The sequence below is a fragment of the Acomys russatus genome, chromosome 20 (assembly GCF_903995435.1).
Source record: "Acomys russatus chromosome 20, mAcoRus1.1, whole genome shotgun sequence".
In the NCBI taxonomy this organism is placed as follows: domain Eukaryota; kingdom Metazoa; phylum Chordata; class Mammalia; order Rodentia; family Muridae; genus Acomys; species Acomys russatus.
The window spans coordinates 47,728,568-47,754,520 of NC_067156.1; the positions used below are offsets into that span (position 1 = coordinate 47,728,568).

The window sequence follows — 25,953 nt, forward strand, 5'->3', positions numbered from 1 at the left end:
CCCCTAGTCAAAGGCAACAGGCTAGGAAGCCCACAGGACTGAAGCCAGAGCTCCTCCCCAGGGGACAGCTCAGCTCAATGGGTTCCCCACCTGATGCAGCACCCCACCTGATGCAGCACCCCAGGTGGTGGTGGGCCTGGGCAACCAGCTTTCAGCCTGTCTCCCACTCTCCACTCCTTAAAAATACCATGCCATCCCACATGCTCTCTCAGGTTCAGTAGAGGTTTCCCAGCACCTCTCCTGAGCCCCAGAGGTTGAGGGCCCCACTGTGCTCATGAAATGGGAGCTCTTTGGTCAGTTCCAGCAGTTAGAGGCCCTTCCTACAGGGGGACTACAAGTCCCCTCAATAGGTCTGCCTTGGGCAAGGGCCATATTATGGCTTGAGAGAGATGGTGCAGGCCGTGTACATAATAACCTGTCTTATTCTGCCACCGAGGCTACCTCCTCTTCCTCTTCATCCTCCTGAGTCTCTGTCTTGATCTGAGCAACCCCAAGGCGATAGAGAGTATCACGAATCACCACCTCGCCAGGCTGGCAGCTCTGCACAATGTCATGGATCTGCCGGTTGACAATTTCTCGGCTGGTGAGGAAGTCCATGAGGCGGTTGTAGAGGTAATAGTGGGTGGCGTTGTCAAAGGCAATGGGCCGCTGCCGGACACTGCTGAGTTTGCTGTCCATGACGGAGGCATAGGGTGCCAGCTCAGGGCACAGTGATAAGGAATGGTGGCCAGCACTAGGGTCACTGGGATCGGGCTTTGTGTTTGCATGGACAATACGCCGTGTGGCAGTCTTAGTGACTGGATGTTGCACAGAGTTTTCAGCTTCTGTCACATCCACAGAATAATGCTGGTCCAAGAGCTCAGGACAGGACACACTCTACAAGAGAGGAGAGAAGCACTTCATAAGGAGGAATGAAGGAGAACTTGTGGGAGAGAGCATGAGCCGTGGAGTCAGGCAGCCCTAATTTAAATTCTAGAGCCACTGCACACTTGTCTCCTATGCCCCCGTTTCCTCATGTAAGAGAGAGAACAGGAAACTGCCCCTCCCTGCACAGATGCTGGGTTGCTTCACGAGCTGCCATCCTTGTTCCTGGACAACGCAGACTCCAGAGGATTGGGAGGAAGTGGCTCTGAGAGACACGTCACACACCTTTTTGGGTCTCTACCACAAGTTCTCAGAGCCAGAGAGCCCCAGGGAACGACGAGAATGTCTGCTCCAAAGCAGCCGGAAGCCTTTACCCCGCACAGTGCACCGAGACAGTCATTTCCCCTATGACTCCTTTTTTCTTCCCTATCCTCTCCCCCCCACCCCCTCCCCACAGGGTTTCTCTTGTAGCCTTGGCTGTCCTGGACTCTCTTTGTAGACCAGGCTGTCCTTGAACTTACAGAGATCTGGAAGTGCAGGGATTAAAGGTGTGTACCACCACGCCCGGTTTCTAATGCCTCTTTTAGATAAGGCCAAAGGCAGGCCTTGCAGTGCACATGCCTCTAGTAGGAACTGCCACCTGGAACAATGCACCAAGACACAAAGACAAGGACTCTGCCACTGCTCTGTGTGACCCTGAGCAAGTTCAGTTCCTGTTCTGGGTCTAATTTTTGTTTTTTACTGGAAGCAGAGGGTCCGAGAACATCAGTGCTGAGTGCTGAACCCCAGGCTCCACTTTCCTTAAACAGATTAAACAATAAAAGATAGACGTCTATTTAGCTTATAGTGCTGGATGCAAAGTGACACTTTCTATGTCTCAACACACATGTTCTATAGCACACTCATGTCAAATCTGAGACTCACACTGCCCTTCAGGATGGTCAGTGTGTACAGTGACTCCCACAAGTGGCGATTTTCTGGCTTTTCTGGAAAGCAACGTGTTTTCACCTAAGATGCCTGTGTTTGGAACATCCCAAGCATATTAAATGATACCCTATGGCCTTATGCCATGGTCAGTAAAGTGTCTGCAGTAAATATTGGTGCATCAAGGTATAATACTGATGGAGAATAAGGATACTAGAGGTAGTTTCCAGGCAAGCCCTCCTAGTAAGAGTGGAGCTCTCTTTTCTTCCCAGTTCTTAGGAAGTAACTCACCACAGCTGGCTCTGTAGGATTAGAGAAACAGGCCTGGTTTTTCCCCCACATCTGGCTAGTCAGCTCTGGGTAGCAGAGGTCAGCGCACAGGGCCACTGGTGTGGCCATATCTACTACATAGACAGGTGGCCAGTGGCGGGAAGAGGCAAGCAGATCCACGTGGTCACGGGCACTTTCACCTCGAACAAGATACTTGGAACCACAGACCACCTGTGGGAGAGGAAAGGTACTGTTTAGGGTTAAGGAGCAGCATGCAGGCAGCTGGAGGAGGCCTTCCCTCACTCCTTTCTCAGAAGATGGGCATCATGGCTGAAGCCAGGGCCCAGGACATTTGGTTGCTTTCCTCCTCCTCTTAAATAGAATTATTACTGTGTATGCCACAGCACACACATGAAGTCAGCAGATGACTGTTCAGGAGTCTGTTCTCTCCTTCCACAGTGGATTCTGGGATTGAACCCAGATTGCTAGGCTTGCCTGGCAAGGCCTTTAGCCACTGAGTCACTGGTTGGCCCTCTCCTCCTCCTTATATCACTAATGGAAGTTACCAGCTCATCCTTATCCTAAGAGCAGATAGGACTTAGAAGAAAAGCACCTCAGAACATCTCTAAACCACACTCCATCCATATCACCCCACAACCATCCTGGCAACATGAGCACAGGCCTAAGGCCTCTGGACTGAACCATCTTCTGAGCAAGGTGCCCACCAGACCTCAGTTGGCTGCCAAAACAACAGTCTCTGCTGTGACCTAGCCAGTACCTCAAGACCCCCCTGTCACCCCACTGCTGGACAGAGCTGAGAACACTGGAGAACTGAACTTTCTTCACACCACCTACCTGTCACGTCTACATAAAATGCTCCCTCAGGCAGCACCTAAAACCCCTGTGCTGCCCACTGCTTCTCAGGTGACAATGGGCACACAGCACCACACCCTGAGCAGGTGCTGATCTACCAGAAAGTACCAGCTCCTCTTACAGCCTGCTTAGCCCGACTCTCACATCACTGTAAACTGGGGTTCCATTCTGATACCTTCCTAGGCCAGTCCTGCGATCTGCTGCACAACCTATCCCGCAGCTTGATCTGGAGTGGACCTGCCATCTCCATTCAACATCATCCTGAAGGTCTCTGACCATCTTCAGAATAAAGAGTCCCAGGAGCCGCTCCTCCGTCCCCAGGTCTTGGCCTTCTCTGGCTGACTAGACGGCAGGTCAACCCCCACTTTCTACTTCAGTGGTTCTTCCAGTGCTATTATCACAAGCTGTGGAAACTTACTTTCTCTATGACAACAGGAGGTCAACTAGGGAGTACTGTGCCCTTAGGCACCTTAGGGCCAGCACACAGTAGGGGGTTTAATACATACTAACCCAGGCTCCCTCTCCAGGGCTCCAGGTGGCAGTAATTCCCCAGGCAGCACAGGGACGCAGGTCCCAGTCCCAGAGGGATCAGATTCTTTGTGAGCAGCTAGACACTAACAGACACACCCAATGATCCCCTATCACCATCTCCTTACCTGATGGGGGCACACTTTGTAGATTTTACCCCCTGTGAAATGAGTTGGGGGCGGTCTAGCTCTGGCTCCATTCTGTACAGACTCATAGAGGGCCAATAAGGAGAAGCACAGCTGGTCCTGGAGAGAAGAGAAAGAGCAAATGCTAAAGTCCCCAATATTAAACGCTCCTCCACACTGAACCCAGCCAGCTCTGTCCTGTAGGTACTGGTAAACATCCACAGGCTCCACAGGAAGCTGCCAGACCCATGCCTTGTCCGCGCGTGTGTGTGTGTTTAATTCAGAGAAACCATCAAAGAGGAGTTAACATTCGAATCTGAAGGAAGTATATTTTCTTTCTTTTTTTAGTTTTTCGAGACAGGTGTTATCTTGGCTATCTTGGACTCCCTTTGTAGACCAGGATGGCCTCAAACTCACAGTGATCTACCTGCCTCTGCCTCCCAAGTGCTGGACTTAAAGGTAAGCACCATCACACCTGGTAGAAGAAAGCATATTTTCAACAGCAAAGAAAGCAATAAGGTATAGATAAAATCCATAGGGCATACAGTCTATGCAGTATTTTTTTTAATGAGCCTAAAACCAGTCCCTGTATGAAGTGTCCTTTTAAGAAGTATTGTGAATTTTCAGCTGTTCTGATTCTGTAAATGAGGTTAAAGTTTAAAATGTGATTTATCACTATACAGAGCAAGAGCCAGGATTGAAACCCAAATCTAGGTCAAGGCCTCACATACATGCCACTATCTGTGTGCTATATTTTTGGTTTTCTAACTTCCAGAACCCTCTGTCCAACACAAGTGCCCAATCACATGGGTTTTATATCCTATACAGAAGAGATTAGCCTGCCTGTTCCCAAAGCCCCAGTCTCCACAGCTGCTCCCAATACTTACCCTGGAGTCTTCTGGGCCAAAAGGGATGCCACACTGCTCCAGAAAGTACTGTAGTTCCTCCCCACCATAGGAGCCAAGTTCCTCAAGCTTGCAGGTGCCTTCCTGCAGCAGCCTCACCAAGGCACTGCCATTGCCTGAAACACAGAACAGCTGATGGGAGGTGCTGCTGACAGCCCCTGACGCCACGGCTAGCTCCTCAGGCTCGAAAGTGAGAACCAGGAGATGAAACATGCAGGGTGGCAAGCAAGGAGCGGAAGGCAACGCTGCACACAGGTATGCGCGGGCTTCGCTGATGTCTGAGGCTCCATTCTGTACAGACTATTGATGTAGCACATGTCAGAGTGTGGGTATCATTTTGGGTCATAAAGTAAAAGGCAAAGCATTTCTTTCTGTTTTGGAGACAGGGTTTATTATGTAGTCCTGGCTGGCTGGCCTTGAACACAGAGGTCCACCTGCCTCTGCCTCTCTGAGTGCTGGAGACATGTCCAGCCACAGCTTTGTACTTTTAGACACAGTCCCTGAGATTGGCCTGGCATGCTCTGCCTTGCCATGGCCAATGTTTCAGACTGAGCCATTCTCTTAATACCAAACAGCTACCAAATGGTCTTACCAGGTACTGGCTGCACATCCAGGGCTTTGTCTTTCTCAGTGTTGACGACCACAGCTCCTCTCATGAGAGGTGGGAAGAAGGGAGCAATAACAGAGGCATCGAACTTGGTGATGGGCATGCTAGCAGGGAATGCAGCCTGCTCAATCACTTCCGTCTCCATTGTGCTCCAAAAGTCTTCTACATTTACCTCACTGGAGCCCAAGAATTCAGGCCAGGTAAACTACAATGTAGTCAAGATTAAGGAAGGAAGGAAGGAAGGAAAGAAAAGCAAAACAAAACAAAGATAAAAAAATAGGCCAAAGTATATGAGCCACAGACTAGCAATAACAGTGCACACTTTATCACACACCAGGAAACCAAGGCTCTGAGAGACCAAGAATTTGACAGCCACATGCTGCCAGGCAGCCCTGACTTGACAGGTCAGTACCAGGCCACCCTTTCTTCCCCTCTCACTACAGTGCTCGTCTAGACCAAATAATAACAAGCTCCCTGCTTCTACAACTCTGTTCATATGTCCCGTGGATGCTGCTCTTCCAGGACCCAAGACTGATTCCCAGCACTAACATCAGGAAGCTCACAACCACCTGAAATTCCAGCTCCAGGGCCTCCAAAGCCTCAGGCCTTCGTAGGCACCTACACTCACCTACAGCAGACACACTTCTTACAGGCATCTAGCATTTATACTAACCAACCTCCTTTTCTCTGTTTGCAGTTAGGATCAACTACAAGGCCTCACACAACAGACAAGCATTCTACCACTGAGTTTCATTCTTGCACCACTTTTCTTATTATAGTTTATTTCTTTTTTAAAAAGCATTTTATTTACTTACTTATTTAGTTATTTATTTTGGTTTTTTGAGGCAGGGTTGTCTTGGCTGTCCTGGACTCACTTTGTAGGCCAGGATGGCCTCGAACTCACAGCGATCCACCTGCCTCTGCCTCCCGAGTGCTGGGATTAAAGGCGTGTGCCACCACCGCCTGGCTATAGTTTATTTCTTGCTTAAAAAATATGAAATGCAGCTGGGCAGTGCTGTCACACACACCTTAATCCCAGTACTCGGGAGGCAGAGGCAGGAGGATCTCTGTGAATTTGAGGCCAGTCTGGTTGACATACAGAGCAAGTTCCAGGACAGCCAGGGCTACACAGAGAAACTCTTGTCTCAAAAAAACCAAAACAACAACAACCTCCACCCCCCAAAATGGGAAATGCTTCACAAATTAGCATGTCATTCTTGTGTAAAGGGGCCACATTAAATCTCTGTATCATTTCCAATTTAAAAATAGATGCTGCTGGGTGAAGCATGCCCCTTACACAGTCCTCAAAGTGTGGCTCTGACACTATTGCTCTGTTCAGAGCCAGTGGCTTTCTCACTAGATGCAGGGGCCAGTACTGCTGGGTAGTGAAGAACTAGTTCAGGACTGAAATGTAAATGCTAGGCCATTTGCAACCTGTATGAGGTGTACTCTCAAACTGTGAGCCAAAAGCAACCCTCCCTTCCTCAGACTGCTGCTGTCACGGACTGTATTAACGCAATGAAACAGGTAATATACACACACACCCTTTCAACAGAATCAGCGTATGATTTGTGTAGCTTAAGGAATGAAGGGCTATGTTGCTCCAGTTTCAGAGTCCGTGTGGTGGAAGCCTTAATGGCAAAAACCTCAGGCAGCTGGTGGAACTGCACCTGCAGGGAGGACGCAGGTGACTGCTGGTGCTGAGCTTCCCTTCAGTCCAGGACCCCAGCAGTGCACAGCCGGGGTGGGTGCTTCTACCACAATAAATCTACCTAGAAAACCCTTTCTAGATGTGCCCTGAAGTTTGCTTCCATGGTGACTCTAAAGCCTATCAAGTGACCAGCACAATTAGCACATCCCCTGCTGTAATCAGAGTCATTATTATTTTGGTTTTCTGAAACAGGGACTCATGGAGCCAAAGCTGGCCTTAATTCTGGATCCTCCAAGCTGTACCTCCCAAATAATGGCATTATCCACATTCTAACCGCTGGGAAGACCCTATAAGTATCTGTTAAATCATAATGAATGCCTTTTATTTTCATAGCAAATACAGTATAAGCAAATGAGTTTTTAGTGAATTAAGTTATTACAATATTAATTTAGCACACAAACATATGCAAACACAGAATGTGGAGGTCAGAGGACTATGTGTGGTAGTTGGTTTTCTCCTTCCACCATGTTGGTACTACCGCAGGGATGGAACTCAGGCCATCAAGCTTGGCAAACACCAATATATATTTAATGTTTTAATAACTGTGCTTCCTGATAGTAAATTTGGCCATGGAATATTATTACTTCATTGGGTTCTAAGATCTGATATACTACTATTTCATTCAAGACTTAGGCATCTATATATTTGCATATATAATCAGCTCCAATTTCTTCTATTAAAAATGTCCGACTTTAAAGAAAAATGTATTTATTTCTCTGTGTGTTTTTTGTTTGCAGGTGCCTCAGAGGCCAGTACAGGAAGGCACTAGAGGCCTTAGAACTGGAATTATAGTGATTGTGGGCTGCTTGATGTGGGTGCTGGGAAATGAACCCAGGTCCTCTGTAAGAGCAGCAAGTTCAAGTCCTCCTGATTTTGTTTTGAAAGCAGGAAACAGCCATCTGCTTCTGCTATTCTTTTCTCATGACAAGGATCACATATACCTTGGACTTTTATTACAACCTACGAAACCATCTAAATTTAGTGGAACTTGGGTGGAAATTGTAGTTCAAAACCAAAGCTAGCTCTCATTATGTACCTAGCACCTTCAGATCCAAATACACACAGATCCTAGCACAGCAGATCCCACAGATCACGTCACTGCAGCCACGAACAGTTAGACACTTGAAAAGCCCAATAGCCACTGCACAGCAGCCCCTGCAGCTGGCTCAGCTCCTCTGAGCTCACGGAAAGAGACCTTAAAATGGCTTCCAGTTCATTCGGTATACGTCCTTATATGACTACGTGGCCCTATATAGGGTCTAGTCCCCCCATCCCAAACTTTGCACATTTTGCTTCTCACTATACCATTTAGACCTGCCACGCCCTTCCTTGCTGTACTGCCATCATGCCCATAAAACTGTCTCAGCGTCTGTTCTGGAAGCTCGTTCTGCCCAGAAAGCTCCTCCCCAAAGCTCCGCGGTCTTCAGATCTCTACTCAAAGGCTACTTATCAGGACCTTCCCTGACTGCTCTCTTTGAAAAAGAGGGACCCTTTCTCACCACTCTGCTCCATTACTACTGAACATTAATCTCTTTCCTACCTGTCTTTCCCAAAGCAGCAAGCAAATAAGCACTCCAGGAGGATGGAAGTTTTGGGGTTCATTTTTAAACTCTTTTCTAAGAGGCTGAAAAAGTAAACATAAGGGCTAGCAGTGCAGTTCGGCTACATAACACATGCTTAACATGAACCAGTTCCTGGTTCAATTCTTAGTGAAGGAAGCAAACAAGGACTGGAAGTGTAACTCTGCTAACGTGTTGCTGCGCATACACAAGCTCTGGACTCCGTCTCCAGCATCGCAACCAGGACTTGGGGGAGGGTGGTAAAACAAATCCTCTTTCTTTTTGATGGTTCTTAAATGAAATTGTGGGCTGTAGGAGGAAAAGCCACTGGCCTCACCTAGACAGGACTGGAGCCATTTGTTCATGGGAATCGCATGCAGGAGAGAATCTGCCCAAGTGACAGGACAGTTTTGAAAGTGGCTGAGAGGGACTTACCTCTACACTCTTCAGTGCCAGCACATTCTCTTCATTCCTCTGAGCCATTTCCACTTTGGGGGCCACACCACAGATCCCACAGATCATGTCATTGTAGTCACGAACAGTTAGACACTCGAAAGCCCAATAGCCATTGCACAGCAGCTCCTGCAGCTGGCTTAGCTCCTCTGAGCTCAGTGTCTTCTCTGGAAGGACAGCAAGAGGTCACGAGACCACAAAAACACCAGCATCAGCCAACAGCCAGCAAGGACAGCAATCTCCAAGTATTCTAGCAGCAACGCTGTGGGCTACTCCAATCAGAGGACAGCTGCCTTGAACTTATGTCTCCTAGGAACTAGATGCTGGCACTGAGGGCTTTGAATATACTACCTAGATGAATTCTTACATGATTTTAATTCTTTCTGAACAGAAGCTATTACTGTCTTCTTTTATGACTAGATAAACAGAACAAGTTGCTCAGAACCACACTGCCGCCAGGAAGCAGAGCCAAGCCTCCATGGCCACCTCATCTGTCCCACCTCAGACAAAGCACAGAACTGGAGCTTGAAGAAATGGGGTAGGTGGAGAACAGGCAGCAGGAAAGCAAAGAACAAAGAGCTTCTAGGTAGGGAAGAATGTGGGCCCGACACCGGGTCTCAGCAAGAGTCTGGAACTGGCAGACATTTGGGAGCTCTGCACTTAGAGTGAGACTGACTAACATGCTACAAAGCCAAGTCTATGACCGAAGGATATGACCCTAAAAGTCACTTGTTAATCTCCTGCTAAAGGCCCCTGAATGCATGAGAACATTTTCCAAAGTCAGTGTGGCATTTATAAAATTCTGAATGAAGAACATATTACTAGGAAGTCAGGGATAGCTCCTTCTCAAAATACCAGACTCTCACTCCAAATTACTCGACTGAAGCCTACCTCTAAAGTTTCCCAGAGTACTCAGGGCTGAACTGGAAAAGAGGGTAAGACTTTTACCTGTTTGTTCCTGCACAGACTTCAGCACAACCCCAACAGACGTTCTGGGGTCCTCTCCCAGTTTAATCTGGTTCCGGATTGCAAAAAGTAAGTCCAGGCTGACTAGCAATTTATTCCCCACATTAAAGAGACCTACAGGTTAACACAGGCAAAGGGATCACTGTAGCATCAGCAGTGTAAACAAACTTAATGTTTACCATAGAGAAGCAGGTTACAGTACAGTCATAAAACACAGCAATGCCTCGGGAGGCAGAGGCAGGCGGATCACTGTGAGTTCGAGGCCAGTCTGGTCTACAAATTATTTTATTATGTTTCTTTCTTTCCTTTTTTGGGGGGGGGGGGAGTTTATGAGACAGGGTTTCTCTATGTAGCCTTGGCTGTCGTGGACTCGCTTTGTAGACCAGGTTGGCCTTGAACTCACAGCAATCTGCCTGCCTCTGCCTCCCGAGTGCTGAGATTATCAGTGTGTGCCACCATGTCTGGCTTTATGTTTCTTTTTTAACATATACACTGAGCTGTTATTTTTAAGCTAACTTGGTTGAAGAACTCTAGAGAAGGGTCACAGCACCTGAGGTAACCGTCCATGAGGCAGACGCGGTCAGAACAAAGACTGCTTTTTCAGAAGCTTCTAAGGTAGGTTTCATGCAGAGGATCAAAGCTCAGACCAGTAAGGTGTCTCCCAAACCTGTTTTGGGGTGCCAGAGGACCAAGAAAACTGGCGCTTACCTGTGTAGATGTCCATGAAGCTGTGCAGGGCCAAACAGTGAGGGTTCAGACACATCTTCACCTGGGCAGTCACCACTTGCAGCCGGTTAGCTGTCAGGAGCCAGCATTCCTGGGGCCCGGCCAGAGAGCTAGTACCCAAAACAAAAACCAGGAGAGAAATCAGCCTCTTTATGCAGCCACAGGCTGTGGTCAGAAGCCAAACTCTCCGGACTTTACTGCAACCAGCAAAACATGGTGCTGGAGCTAGTTCCCAAGACTTTCTGGACTGTCTCCACTTCATTGAGATCCAGGCTCTTCGACTGTACTCACAAGGTAATAATCTAACTCTCTAGTTACTACATGACAGACTTAAGTGATCCCACTGAAAACTCAAACAAAATGCTACACTGGGCAGGCCAGATGTAATCTAAACCCTGCGCTGGTGAGAACAAGCTTCAGGCATCTCTAAAATGGACTGCCAATTCAAGAAAAAAAATTTTTTTAAAAATATTTACTTATTTATCTTATGTGGTATGTTTTACCTGCATGTGCACCACGTGTGTGCTGTCTGGTGCCCATAGAGGTCAGAAAAGGAAATCAGATTCCTTGGAACTGGAATCACAGTTAGTGAGCTGCCATGTGGGTGCTGAAAATTGAACCCGGGTCCTTTACAAGAGCAAAAATTGTTTGCACAATAGCATCTTCCCAGGTTATAACTATACAGCTGTCTGAACAAGGAGGCAGCGTGAGCCAAGTGGGACGGGGCAGCTAGGGGTGGAGTAAAGTGGTGCTTACTTTTGTCCCCCCTTGAATAATGGGCTGCTACAGAGAAGGCACTGCGTGGATGGAGACTCATAATAATTCGACCAAGAGGTCTGCTCGATGGTGACTGTCTCCTCACTCACGTTGGACAGGATAAGTCGAGAGCTGTTTAGTTCGTGAATCAAGGTGAAGACCTCAGCCAGCTCTGACTCGTTCTCAGGAATCTGCAGAACTTTACGCAGCAGCTGCAGCGTGGACTGACGCTGGATCTCCCTCTGGGTTGTGTTCAAGGGTTCTGTGGTATTTGGCACATCTGGGTGTGGTGAGCTCGCCTCCTGAGAGAGTGGGTCAAACCATTAAGCAGAGGGTAGAGAGCCTCAGGCAAAAGTCATCAGTGTACCAAGAGCAGAGGGCTAGGCCAAATGACTGGGGGAGGGGAACGAAGTTCCTATCAGTTAAGTTCTGGTAATAACGCCTCATGCTGCTAAATGTTCTGTGCGATTCAGTTTTTCTATCAATAAATCACAACTCTTGACAACGGATTTAACTGTTAGCTCCCACTCATTGGGAGGGTAACAGACCAGGGCTTCAGTTCTGAACATGACACTAGTGGCTATACATGTGGGGCTCCAAGGCAGTTTATTTCACTTTTCTTAAACTTAGTATTTTCATCTGTGAAACAAAGGAAAAAAATGCAAGAAATCTCAGGCAGCTTGAGAAGAAACGGCACAGATGATGACAATTCTCTAGAAGCTCCCGCCCCTATCCAAGTGTCTGAATTCCCTCCCTGTTCTCACTTCTCCTCCCAGGAATGGAAAAGTGTTATGGTGCTGGACTAAAGGCTATCAGGATTGCAGGCTGTCAGAGATGGACATCTACCTTCCAGAGAGGCAGTGAGGCCCAGAAAGACTGAGTGGACTGAATGGGGGAAGCTCTGTTACCTCACCTCACCACTATCTGGAGCTACTGGGGCCACTTCCCTACTGCAGTGAAGAACAGTTTCCACACCTCCTACAGCGATGCTGGAAGTAGGCTTTGCTCACCAGCCACTTTCTTGGTTGGGTCTTTCTTCTTTGTGCTATAACCTCAATGTTTTATATCCCTCCAACATTTATGTCAAAATTCTACCACCTGGTGTGATGTCAGGAGGTGGGATCTTTGGAGGTGGCCAGTCATGCCAGAGCCTCATTAATGGGGTCCGTTCTCCTAAGAAGCCCTGGAAGGCAAGGTAGGAGGACCACAAATTTAAGGCCAATCTGAGCTACACAGCAAGATCTTGATTCTAAGTCAACCAAGCAAAGGCATCAGGGAGGTTCATTCTACTTTTCTCTCTCTCACTTTCTTTCTTTTTTTCCCCCTGGTTTTTCAAGACAGGGTTTCTCTGTGTTATCTTGGTTGTCCTGGACTCCCTTTGTAGACCAGGCTGGCCTCAAACTCACAGCAATCTGCCTGCCCCTGCCTCCCGAGTGCTGGGATTAAAGGTGTGCGCCACCACGCCCACCCAGCCATTCTACCTTTCCCTGTATGAAGACAAAGCAAGAGGGTGCCACATATGAGCTACAAAGTGAGCAGACTGCAAGTCAATCAATTAGCAAAGTGCCTGTGAGTCAATGAGGACCATGAGTGGTCCTGTTGACGTATCAACACATTCCTGGACCACTAAAAGTCTTTGTCTGTAATTCTGTGTGGCTTCAGGGTAAAGGGGAGTTTTATACACTATAGGACAAGGTTCTGAATGGGTCTCTTCTGCCTCATCTCTGCTCCCTGGGTACATCCCTTCACTGTCAGTCTTCAGTCAACATGACTGAATTTGGAGTTACCTAGGAGAGGGTGTTCCCACAGAAGTTAACTGAGGGGGGGAGGACCCACCTGAAAGTAGATGGATCTCTTTCTTCCAACCCACAAGCTAGAGACCAGAGATGGCGCAGTAGGTAAAGACCTAGTTTGATCCCAGGAATCCACATGGTAAAGAGAGAGAATGGATCCCATGTGCTGTAAGGTGCCAGCCAGTGACATAACACGCCTCTTGTTGCTCCTCATCTGCCCAGGTCCCAATGGCACAGCCAATACCACAAGGAGCCATGTCCCTTAAACCAAACCTCTAGTGAAACAAAGCTCTCTTTCTTGTTTTTGTTTTTCTTTTTGAGACAGGGTCTCACTAGTAGCCCTGGCTGTCCTGGAACTCATTCTGTAGACTAGACTAGCTTCAAATTCCAGAGATCCACCTGCCTGGTTCCCTAGTAAAGAGTGGCCTACTAGGCCAGCCCTTTCTTTCTTTAAGCTGCTTCTTGCCAGGCATTTGGTCACAGCAATGAGAAGTAACTAATACAGTCACTGGTCCCTCACTGGTGAGCACAGGCACCTGCTTGCCTACTTATTCTCCAAACCAGCAAGAGAGCCAGGTCACAGTCCTATGCAGAAGCTAACTGCAGACAGCAACAGGGTATCTTCTTACTAAGAACAGCTTCTGTCTCCCTAGCTGTAATTGTCCGGTTCCTTGTCTTTCTCCCACACTAGACTGCAAGCGCCTCAGCGGAGGGTCAGGTGACGCTCATCTCAGAACGCGTGGCTCATACGGCTGTAACATATGCTCGATTAGTGAATAAAGGGCTGTAAGAGAACGAGCACCATCACAGCGGGCTGTCCTGGAAGGTCACGCACTCCCTGATTTCCTGCTGTGATGACACTGAGCCACACTATCTCTCTGGAACTAGGGATGAGAACAGAAAGGACTGGAGGCCACTCCAGCCAAGAGATGGTACAGTTTTAATTACAAGAGTTGCAACAAAGTGCAAAGAGAATGTACTGCCACCTATACCAACGCCCTACTTTCTGACCAGTTTTATTTTTATGAATATGCATGTATATTGAGACTGTAGGATAAGATGTGGAGGAAGCCTGTCTGGAAGGGATTATGTTCTGCAGGGAGTTGAGTGAAGCAGGCAACACAGGGCGCAGTCAGCTCTCTAAGAGGAGGAGTAGATGCATGCTCGCCAGATCCAGAATGAGGAAGTCACTTCCAATGGAGGGCATGTGGTAGAGCAAGAGAGCCAGAGGCCGGCTAGGAGCTACTTTCCCACAGCAGGGCTTTATAGACCCCTGGAAGCTCCAGGAGCCCTTCCCTTGGGCTTCTGGTTCTTTGACTAACCAGCTGTTCAGTTTTGCTCACCTCCCTTCTTTGTTTCACTAATGGGAAAGTAAAGCTCAAAGGCTTTAAGCTCCCAGCTCAGGATCACCACCAGCCAAGCCTCTAAGTTCCCAGTCCTAATGAAATCTTATCTCAAATTAGTTCCAATTCCCTTTCTCACAAGGCCAGTGACCCTGAATACACGTCAGGCCACAGACAGACTTGGAGATCAAAAAATAAAATTCATCACCAACAAGGCTCCCTCTACATGCAGGTTCCCTGTCTTTAGTCCTGTCTACTCCCAAATCTTGTCTCCTTTTTCTTTCCATTAAAAATTTTTTTTAAAATTTAAAACACACACACACACACACACACGTTCGTTTTTACTTTATGTGTATGGGTGTTTGCCTGATGTATGCCTCTGCACACCAGGCAGTGCCTGCAGAGGCCATCTGGAATTGGACCTGGAGTGACAGCTGTCATTACTGGGGCTCAGGCTCTCTGCAAAAGCACTCAGCACTCCTAACCTCTAAGCCCCAAGTCTGCTTTCTGAAGTAACCTCCCTCTAGGCCTCTCCCTGGCTGACAGACTCTAGGTGGAACAGTCCCAGTAATTTTCCATCTCTGACCCCGGCCACCCTACACCACCTGCTCTAGCCAATGGAATATTCTTTACTTTCAATGCTGGTTATTGGGCTGAGGCTATATTTTAGTCAACACCTCTTGTTTGGCCTCTGAAAAGCTCCGGGTTTGATTCCCACCATGCTAAACAACAACAAGACCCCAAATCTAAGATGCTTGTTTTTGACCATGCTTTCCCTGGTCATCAAATTCTTGCTCTTCTTACAGATCCAATTTAGACCCGGGGTGGCCATACTTCATCTTTAATTCTTAACTTGTGTATGACACCCTCACTGCCCCTCACTTGTCTGGGGGCTAGTAGTGACTATTTACAAAAGGAATAAATCAACTTTCAGGTCTCAGCTAGGCTCCTGTAATAGTTTGGATGAGAACAGGCCCCATGGGCTCTCATAGTTGAATGCTTGTTTGGCAGCTGGTGGAAGTGTCTGGGAAGGGCTGGAAGGTGTGGCCTTGCTGGAGAAGGTGTGTCACTGCGGGTGGGCTTTGAGGTTTCAAAAACATACCATTCCCAGTTAACTCTCTCTCTGCCTTGAAAGCTTCCAGCTACTTGTCCAGCACCACAGCCACCATGATGGTTATGGACTGTCTGAAACCATAAGTAGCTTCAAAATTAACTTGCCTTGGTCATAAGGTGCTTTCTCACAGCAACAGAACAGTAACTAAGACAGCCTCTCATGCTTGTCTGTGTAAGGTTTGCTGTGCCATTCTTCTCAGTGACTGAACTCTTGGTTCTCAGTGATCAGCGTGTATCCCCAAAGCTCATGTATTAGATAATCCCCAGGGTCATATATTGATGGAACTTGGAAGGCTTTGGTTAAGTTACAAGGACTCTATCTTTACAAATGGATTAACATATCCAGGTTACACTATGGTGCTTTGTTATGAAGTGAGCTCTCTCTGACTTCTTGCTCTGTCTTATGATGCCCTTTACAATGTTACAAGACAGAGAAGGCCCCATCAGACACTAAGCAGATCCCAACTAGCATCGGTCCTTGACTTCTCAGCATCCAGAACTGTAACTATATAACCCACCTCTGTAAAAAGTATCCAGTCTAGGATATTTTGTTACAGAAGCAGAAAATGGACTAGGACATTGACCAACCCCCACAATGGCACTGAGGACAAAGCCCAGAGAGAAGGTACTCTGTCAAGTTCAGAACCTACAACCCGGTCCCAATCCTGATGCTAACCCCTAAGCATGTATTACAATCCAAAGCACAACTCAAGTCTAAGGTAAGTGTTTGGGGAAGGAACTCACGATGGCCTTTGTGGTTTTCTCAGTCCTGTCTTTGGCAAGGTTAAAACCACAGCTGGGACAAATCCGAGGTTTGTGCCGGTTGGTGTAGACATAGCTACAAGAGGGGTTTTTGCACTTTCCCCGTCCTCTCGATGTAGCAAGGCCCAAATCCTAAAAGAGTAAGACCTATTTTTAAACTACAAAAATTAGGTTAAACTTGAGCAGAACCAGAAACCAGGATGGCCAGATATTAGTTTAAAGGAAGTGATAATTCAAATCAGATTTAACTGATTCTTGAAGCAAGATCATTTTCTATGGGTATCCTCTTCCATATCTAGGAAAGGACGTGAGTCTAGTCCTTCAGTATTTGTGAAACAAGTGAGTTCACGCCTAGGCTCAGAAATTCAAGAGCCTGGGTGTGTGGTGCAAACTGTAGTCCTGCACTTGGGAAGGAAGGGGAGAAAAGCATAAGTCTAAGGCTAGCCTTGACAACTCTACAGTGAGTTCAAGGCTAGCCTCGACAACTCCACAGTGAGTTCAAGGCCAGCCTGAGTTACTTAAGACCCCACCTCAAAAAAAGGAAGGGACAAATCGCTCAGCAGGGAAAGACTTGCTGTGGTTGCAAAATGACCAGAGTCCAGAAGCCCAGAATCCAAATAAATGCCAGGAGCATGGCAGCTCACTTGTGATTCCAGTAATAGAAGGCAGACATGGGGTTTCCAAGAGCAAGCTGGCTAGCAAGACTAGCTGTATCATTGAACTCTGTGTTTTGACTAAAAACCTACCTCAAGAATAATAGGGTGGAGAGCAATCAAGGAAAAGTCCTGACATCAACTTTGGGTACTCTTCCTGTCTGTGAGGTCCTCCACCCCCCGCCCCCACACTCACACTACTTTGAAGGCTGGCTAGGCTAGGTCTACAGAGTGAGTTCAAGGCCAGCCTAAAAATTAGTGAGGCCCTGTATACACTTTATATCATTATTTACACTTACACACACACACACACACACACACACACACACACACACACACACGCACGCACGCACGCACGCACGCACGCACGCACGCCAGGACATTTTTAAAAGAGTAGTCAGAGATCAGAGTCCCGTCTAGAGTTGGAATGTTAGCCTAGAAAGTAGGTTCTGGGGCTGGAGAGATGGCTCAGCAGCAGTTAAGGGCACTGGTGGATTCACCCAGCAACTCTCACTTGCATCAACGATGTGGTATTTAACATCAGTCACTCATGTCTGGCCCAGATGCACTCTCTCTGCTACTGGTCCTGGCTCCCCAGCTTCCTGCGAAGCTTCAATCACAAAACCCAAAACAACTTCTACTAGCAGGGCGCACACTTACCAACGTGACAGTGCAGCTGTATTTATATGGGGGAAACATATCAGGCTTGACCTCTACAACCTTCATTTGAGGGGTCCTGCTGCTTGGGCAATTTGATATCTGTGGATCAGAACAAATAATTAAAAAAAAGAGAAACAAAAACCAAAAAACAACTTACGGGTTATCTAAATAAAAGAACACATTCACTTTATAAAATGAAATTTAAATTCTTATTTATATCCTCCGAGGCCTATTATTGTAGAACTGCTGTCTGCCTTTTGCCTATGCACTAAGACTTGGAAACATTGAACGCACTGAGCAGATTTCCACACAATGCTCCTCTTGGGATTGGATCTTACCTTTACTTCAGCAGTGCTAGATGGCTGTTGGATGGGTTGACCCAGCTGCTTCAGCGTGCTTGGCTTCAGCCCACAAGTCCTCACTGAGGGAGTCTTATCTGAGAGAACCAGAAGCCAACCTGGTGACTTGAAGCCATTCTACAGCCCCAGCCCTCCCCTTCCCGTTTTCCACCACTCCTGGCTCCTTACCATCAGACAGCCCCTCCTCCCAGCTCTGAACTAGCTCTTACCCAGGGGGAAAGCCTGTCTGGGCCTGGGCAGTCCCAAGCTGCTGCCCCGTCCTGTAATACTCGTTGGGGCTGGTAGTATTGCTCTCATAGGTCTTGCTGCAGCCAGTAAGGAGGGCTTGCCTCGTGCTCTGCCTCTAAGCTCTGGGGCTTTGGGTCCAGTGGTGAACAGGTCAACTCTGGAGGGGAAAAAATAACCATGAAGGAAAGCTGAGAAATTTGGACAAACGATGGAAACCAAAGTGTAATATCCAAATAATACTTTTAGAGGTTATTACAATGATTAAGCCAGCAGGCTTTAAAGAAATTGAATTCAAATTTAGACTTTATAAATCTGTAGGGCTCTAACATAAAATGGGGTAATAAGTATCTATATGAGTCATCACAAAGATACAAATTAAGTGAGTGCTGTGGTATACTTCCATAATCCTAGAAGGAAGATCAGGGATTCAAGTCATTCTCAGCTACATAGTGAGTACAAGGTTGGGTGAAGGCTACCAGGCCAAATAAATAGTAATAAATAATATAGAAGTACAGAGCAGTGCCTACAGTATGTAATAGCAATAGGCATTACAGTTGTAATAGCTAACTGGCCTCTAATTAGACAAGTGCTATGTGAAGTCTAACAAGCTCTCTCATGAGGGTAGCACAGACACTGAGGCTAATGCACCTCACTGTTCTTAATCTTCTCAGCGCCAATGCTAAGCTCAAGGGCTGAATCATGAATGGCCTCAATAATCAGCCCGTAAAGTGATTTATGTCCCAAATACCAGTCAGCAGCCCAAAGCTTCATGCTTTAGCATACTAAACTGTCTCCAAAGATAGTGTATTAGGGGAAAAGATGGGGCAGATTCGTAAGTACATCCTCTATGCTAGCATTTGTGTAAAAAGTAGGAAAGGACCTGAAGAGATTCAGTGATTATGAGCATTTGCTGTTTTTGCAGATGACCCGGGTTCTATCCCCAGCACCCACATGGTGGCTCATAACTCTTAGTTAACTCCAGTTCCAAAGATATAATACTCTTCTCTGGTACCTATAGGTACTAGGCACACACATGGCCCACAGACATATATGCAGGCAAAATACTCATATACATAAAAATAAATCCTACTAAGCACACAAAAAAAGGAGTAAATATTTGCACTCAGATACAGGTTTGTGCTTAAAATTAACTTCTAACACAGTAGAGAACTGGAAACATTGCCTAACCCTAGGACATAATAACTGCATAATGGGATAGAAAGGAGATTTTTTTTTTTTCCAAGACAGGGTTTCTCTGTGTAGCCGTGGCTGTCCTGGACTCACTTTGTAGACCAGGCTGGCCTTGAACTTACAGTGATCCTCCTGCTTCTGCTTCCTGAGTGCTGGGATTACAGGCGTGCGCCACCACACATGGCTGAGAATTTTTTTAAAAGTTTATTTCTTGTACTTTAAAAATCTGAACTATATGAATGTATTTTCTAGTCATTCACTCAAAACAAATAAACAAACACAAATCACAATAGAATGAAATGTGAAACTACTGCTATTTCATAGAGGCCAGTCCCCATGGGAGGGGGCTATCTTGTGGGCTATGGGATATTTAGTCGTCCTTCCCTGTTTAGATCCTAGCAGTAAACCTCTTCCTGGTTGTGACAACCAAAATACCTCCCAACACTGCCAAAACATGCCCTTGGGCAAAGCTGCTCCCAGCTGAGAGCTACTGAGATGAGCAAGGAGTCTTCAGTTTCAGGAACATGACAGATTCTGTGACCTGCATGCAGAAGCCAGGTAAGCCTCTAATAAGACAAGGGGGACATCAAGGCCACACATACTGTCTTCCTACTTGTAAGGCACAGCCTGGCTGCTTTACAAGCAATCTCTCCTAGTCTCCATCATCAGTCTGTGAGGGATATTCTTCCCACCTCAGTTTCTCAGAACTAGTCAGGAGACATCAGGTGACTATGCCAAAGGTCAAACAGAAGCCAGATATGGCCAAGACCAAACTGAGTCCCTGACAGCTAGCTGAAGAATCTTTGCATAGGATGCCAACATAAGTCCTTTCTTTCTAATCCCATGTTCAGGAGTAGTAACACATGTTTTTTGTTTTTTGTTTTTTTAAAAACTCTGCCCACAACCTATACCAGCAAGATCCTAACTACTGTTTTAGGAAGACTGACAAGAAAAGATGTGCAAGGAATGTAACAGCAATGTATGGACGTCAGAGCGTAAAGTGAAAGGTAAATCATGCCATGTCTCTAGGTCATAGCGCTAGAATCTCTGCAGGTTCTGCTGCCTCTCTCGGGACTATTCGACAAAGCAAACATGGGGGTCTTACCTAGCTGCTGTTCTAAACACAGTCCCAATAATATGTAACAACACTGGCATACCCTGGAGACTTTTTATGAGCTGAGAGTAAACTGGAGGTGCTGGTCCCCTCTGCTGATGGTGGTATGTCTGGTCCAGGACTGTCACTCTCAGTTGTCCCCAGGGAGACCTCAGCTTTTATACCACTCTTGACAACCGGCGTCTTAGTTACCGCTGTACCACGATTCCCAGGAACCTCCTTGACCAAAACATGAGCATCGGAGACAATCACTTCCTCCCACTCATCGTCCTCACCCACTTCTCTTGGAGGAGCTACATGTAAGAGCTGGCTTACAGCTTCTGAGTTCTCCAGAGTCAGTTTTGAGGCATTTTCCTTAGAGGAGTTTTGCTCAGTGGTGACAATCTGCTGATTTCTTTTAATCACAGAACCTTTGGAGGAGACACCTGAGGCCAATTCCACTTTGACTTTGCCTGGCTTTTCCTATAAAAGATTAAAAAGAAAAGCTTGTACGCATAAAGGCATTTTATAGCTGACAATGACATTCCCAAGTATTCTCTCATTTGACACCCCTTTAAAAAAAAAAAAAACATGAGTAATAAAGATGGAAACTGAGTCCACAGAGAAGAAGAAAGATCTGCTCCAAGGTCTTCTCACTGGACGCCTCAGCTAGGAGTTAATCTAAAAATCCCTTCCTTCCTGACAAGCCTCTTCCCCATCATATACTGGCTCTGACTGTTCCATCCCCACTTCTCCCCATCTAGAAAGAAGCTGACATCTTGTAGGACCAAGTGGTTTACCTTGTTGGCTCTTCTATGAAATTCAGTTCATCCCAATGTGCTCAGATTCACACTGTTTTTATTCCCTTGAAGAAAATCTTTAGTCCCACACAAATTCTTGCAGTTAAGTCAATAGGAATGACTTACACATAAGTCACATTTCAAAAAGTAAACTAATTCATACACATTAATTATGTTGGAAGGTAGATAGAGTCTTACTATGTAACCTAGCTAGCCTAAAACTTGCTATACAGACCCATATTCCAGACTGGCCTGTCTCTGCCTCCAGAATGACAGCCTAAACTCCTCTTACGATGCAATCTTTGAGCAGTACACTGCCTACCAAGTAGGCTATTTTAAATTCTTTGTGGAGAAAGATAATGAAAGCAATTGAACAAAAACTCTTCGATTTATCACTGACTCAGCCTGCTTTAAGATGGAAGTGAACTCAAGCAGATTACTAACCACTGTCAGAGCACATAAAAACGAAGCCTCAGCTGGGCGAGGTGGCACATGCCTTTAATCCCAGCACTCGGGAGGCAGAGGCAGGCAGATCACTGTGAGTTCGAGGCCATCCTGGTCTACAAAGCAAGTCTAGGACAGCCAAGGCTACACAGAGAAATCCTGTCTCAAAAAACAAACAAATAAAACAAAACAAAGCAAACAAAACAAAAAATGAAGCCTCAAGTTATACAGCCTTACTCACTAACTTATTCCAACTAACTCACTGGGAACAGTTGCACACAGCATGCATGAACTTGCACTCACTCAAACAAGCACACATACACCCATGCACATCATATACATGTTAAAAAGATTTAAAACAGTATTCACTTAAAAAGTAACACAAAACAAAGAATCATCTGTTCCCAAGGGTAATAGGAATGAGCCTTACCTTTGGGATCCACTTCCCTCCTAGGAAGTTACCACAAGTAGGGCACTTAGGTGGTTTGTGCCTGGTGACATAGGTAAAGGAACAACCTGGACTAGTGCATGTCCCATGGCCGCGGCGGGTGTATGTTGTAGTCTGTAAAAAAACAAAAACAAACAAACAAAAGTTAAGAGCAAGAATCCAGCCCAAAACTCTGCTGCCTACTAGAATGCCAAGTGGACACCAGCTTAAATGTTGATGACAGCACAAAGGATCAGTTACAAAGGTCCTTTGGTACAAACTTACCAGGGCTACAGAGTTGCCAGCAGTGATGGTTGTTAGTATGGTAGCACACTGTGCTCAACATTGTATCAGAATCTCTTTTAATCCTCTCAGCAACAATCACAGTATTGTTGTTACTGTGGCTAACTGGGTTTAAATGTTTTGTCTCATATCACATAGGGAGAGATATGGGGCTGGAGAGATGGCTCAGTGGTGAAAAGCACTGACTGCTCTTCCAGAGGTCCCAGGTTTGATTCCCAGCATCCATATGGTGGATCATGACTTTTTAACTCCAATTCTAGAGGTTCTGACACCCTCTCTGGACTCCTTGGACAACAGGCGCATAAACACACTCAAAAAACAAAACCACGCAAGGTGATTTTAGCTGGGCATAGTGGCACACAGCTTTAATCCCAGCACTTGGGAGGTAAAGGTAGGCAGATCTCTAAGTTCAAGGCCAGCCTGGTCTTCATGGTATGGTCTACGATAGCCAGGACTAAATAGATCATCTCAAACAAAACAAAAGAAAACAAACAAAAACCAAAAATCTTACAGTGAGTCAAGAGCAGAGCTAGACCTAAATCAAGAGCATCCTCATTCCTGGTCCAAGACTACTTCTGTCAATCTAGCTGGACCTTCTGGCTCTACAGACTTCAAAAACTGCTTTGTCTTCATTCTTGTTAATGAAAATTTAAAAGATCCTAGCACCTATAATTCAGATATACAAAATAATAACTATGGACTCTGAAACCTGCTATTCCACAGGTCAGCCTTTGGGAAACCCGCTACACCGTCTCACTGCATGCCAGCTAGAAACAAAAACTACTCACTTAATAGCCATGTTCTATTTCTAAATACATGCTAGAAATAAAATATTTACAAATGTTTACTCAATTGGTAATCCCTAACTTCTCTAGCCTGGACAAAACCAATAATTCCCCTTGAGCAAACACTGATCTGCCAGTAGCTACCTCTTCCAGGAGGCATAAGGAAAAGCTGCCCATCACTGTGGCACCAAGTCAAGAATAAATGCCAAGTGGAGTTGGCACCAAGGAAAGACAGCCCCAGGAGCCATCTCCTCTGGAACATCACATCCTCTTCCTGTCACAGAGGTATGCCAAGGAGCCAATGTGAAGAATGGGAAAACATGCACAGTAAACTGTAAAGGGCTTTACAGTTCTGAGACGACTATAATCAGGACAGAAAACCTCTCTCATCCTTTCCCAGACCATGACCCAATACCAATGCAGACTCTTCATGCTGAACACCCCAAGACAGAAGAATAAAAATGTGAGGAAGTCAGTCAGTTACCATGAACTGGAACACTCCTTAATGGCAGCCAGAAGGAAGTGTAACTAACACTAGACAGAAATGCTGAGGCTTAAGGCCGTACCAGTCCTAAAACATAAATATCATAGAAACATCAAGAAGTATCATAGAACACTTTTCTAGAAGAGCTTGGCCATTGAGAGAACAGCCACTTCTGGGAAGATAAGGTCTCCAGAAAAAGAACCAATGTCTCCGTCAATCAGGCTGCAGGGAAAGGCTCTATTTCAGGCTGCTGCAATTTTCTGGGCTAGGGGGACGGCTCAGTGGGGAAGGTACTTGCCACACAAACACAAAGACCGGAGCTTAGATCCTAGCACCAGTGCAAAAAGGAGTGTGCTGGCAGAAAACGAAGACCTGCCTGCTACTGAGCCAAGCAAATCAGCTTGGGCTCCAGGATCAGTGAGATAAGCTCAGTTTCAGCAAGTAAGGTGGAAAGAGACAGGAAGACAGGCGACATCAACTTTTGATCGCCATGTAAGCACTTGTGTGTGTGTGTGTGTGTGTGTGTGTGTGTGTGTGTGTGTGTGTGAGACATACACACATAAACACACTGCAGCAACCTTCTCATTCAAGGATACACCAGTTAGCACAGTGGCACGTATCTGTTTTCCCAGCTACTTGTGAAGCGGGACAGGAGGACCATTTGAGTCTATGAGTTCCAGTTCAGTTTGGGCAACACAGTTAAGACCCCATCTCAAAACAGCAAATATCAAAGAATATATAGTTTATCTACAGCAGAGGCTGTTGGAAGTCAGACTGGGGTTAAGTTGAAAAATGTATACTATTAACTCTAAACAAACTATTAAAATAAGAAAACAAACTTCATTGCCAACAAATCATTAAATAGAAAAATGAAGCCAAACGATTGAGTTCAAGGCTAACCTGGGTTACAAAGTCAGAAATCTCAAAAAGTGGGAAGGGGGGAGAATGTAAGGAGTTGGGGTGGGGGAGGAAAAAACTGTCATAAAAATTCAATGAAAATCAAAGAAAGCAGAATAGAACTGATTAGACAAATACAACAGTAACAGACTGTAATGGCTGGCTCTGACCAAGGACTTCATAGAACACAGAACTGCTAGGAGATACACCTCTAGGTATGTCTGGGAGGGAGGGAGGTTTCCAGAAAGGATTAACAGCTTCCAAATGGCAGCTCAGATGTGCAGGGGTCTAGGGAATAAGCATTTCAAGTCTGCTTGCCTTTGAGTGAGTGTTTTTATCACGGCTGCTGGCACCCTCCACTGAAGGCTTCTTTACCTGTCAATGCTGGCCTAACAGCTAGACTCTCCTAGGGTACTCTAGGCCTTCAGTGCCTAACTGGGACCACTTTTTGGACTGAAAAGCTACCAGGCTCACTGCCTTTTCAGCATGAAGATAGCCACTGTAGGACTATCTAGGCCTTATCATATAAGCTAACCTTGTAAATCCCCTCTTATAATATATATATATACACATGGGATCTGTTGCTCTATAGAACCCTGCCTACTACAGATTTTGGTACCAGGAATAGAGCCATTCCTAGACTACATGGCCACATGTGGTTTATAGGCCTTTAGGCCTGGTTTGTGTGGGAAATCAAGAAGTTTGAACCTATGGGGAGGGAAAAAAAAGAGCCCTATAAGCAGAGTTCACTGAGCAGTTCTGGTGCAAGCTCAGAAGAACAGTATACCAACAGAAATGCAGACAGAGACAGCCTGCCTCATCAGGCTGCAGAGAAGACTGAGGGCTCTATTAGGACCTGAACCAGAGTCCCATTATATTATATTCAGAAAATACATCTGCATTTTGCTGTGTCTTGGTAACTTGAGTAAAGCCGAATTTAAAGTGATGGGCTCTTTCTTTAGCAGAGAGGCATAGCATTCAGGGTGTGAACAGTCACTGCCCACAGTACAGTGAGGGGGAGCAAAGATACAAAGAATACACAATTGGAAAGGAAATGTGCATATAACTGAGCTATAATTGTTATAGCTATAATTGTTAAAGAGAAGCCTGTAGCTGTATACTGGTACACAGTGAAGATGCCTTGAAGGCAAGACCCCACCTCAAAGGCTCCAACTCTTGAAAGCACAAATTCAGAAGATAGTTTGGAATGAGGCAGGTGCTGAAGGAGTTCCTTACTCAAAAAGAGTCACCTGGAGAAGTTTTCCCAGGTTCAGCTGCTAGGGCACACAGATGTCACTAATGCCTTAATGTAATGTAGGCAAGACTACATCCTGAGTGAGCTAGAGAACTT

At 46.1% G+C, this 25,953-nt stretch overlaps 1 protein-coding gene and 1 non-coding gene across 3 annotated transcripts in view; both read right to left on the reverse strand.

Annotated features, from left to right (window-relative positions):
* Positions 1-107: 107 nt before the first annotated feature.
* The window catches only part of Hmgxb3 (HMG-box containing 3), a 37,418-nt gene continuing 11,572 nt past the window's right edge, over positions 108-25,953 (reverse strand). The window contains exons 5-20 of one of the 2 annotated variants that reach the window (XM_051163380.1): positions 22,137-22,268; positions 20,799-20,945; positions 20,527-20,702; positions 18,160-18,335; positions 17,930-18,027; positions 17,592-17,690; positions 16,261-16,410; positions 11,268-11,569; positions 10,494-10,621; positions 9,768-9,899; positions 8,802-8,986; positions 5,082-5,301; positions 4,472-4,605; positions 3,588-3,704; positions 2,080-2,289; positions 108-876 (exon numbers count right to left, since the gene is read on the reverse strand). In XM_051163380.1, the coding sequence (XP_051019337.1) occupies positions 421-876; positions 2,080-2,289; positions 3,588-3,704; positions 4,472-4,605; positions 5,082-5,301; positions 8,802-8,986; positions 9,768-9,899; positions 10,494-10,621; positions 11,268-11,569; positions 16,261-16,410; positions 17,592-17,690; positions 17,930-18,027; positions 18,160-18,335; positions 20,527-20,702; positions 20,799-20,945; positions 22,137-22,268 (2,862 nt within the window). In that variant the 3' untranslated portion in view covers positions 108-420. Of the gene's footprint in view, positions 877-2,079; positions 2,290-3,587; positions 3,705-4,471; positions 4,606-5,081; positions 5,302-8,801; positions 8,987-9,767; positions 9,900-10,493; positions 10,622-11,267; positions 11,570-16,260; positions 16,411-17,591; positions 17,691-17,929; positions 18,028-18,159; positions 18,336-20,526; positions 20,946-22,136; positions 22,269-25,953 lie in introns of both variants that reach the window. The other variant, XM_051163379.1, reaches the window with a different exon arrangement.
* Positions 6,277-6,384, reverse strand: LOC127204871 (U6 spliceosomal RNA). The gene has a single exon (XR_007832556.1). It is a non-coding gene; the product is annotated as a U6 spliceosomal RNA (small nuclear RNA).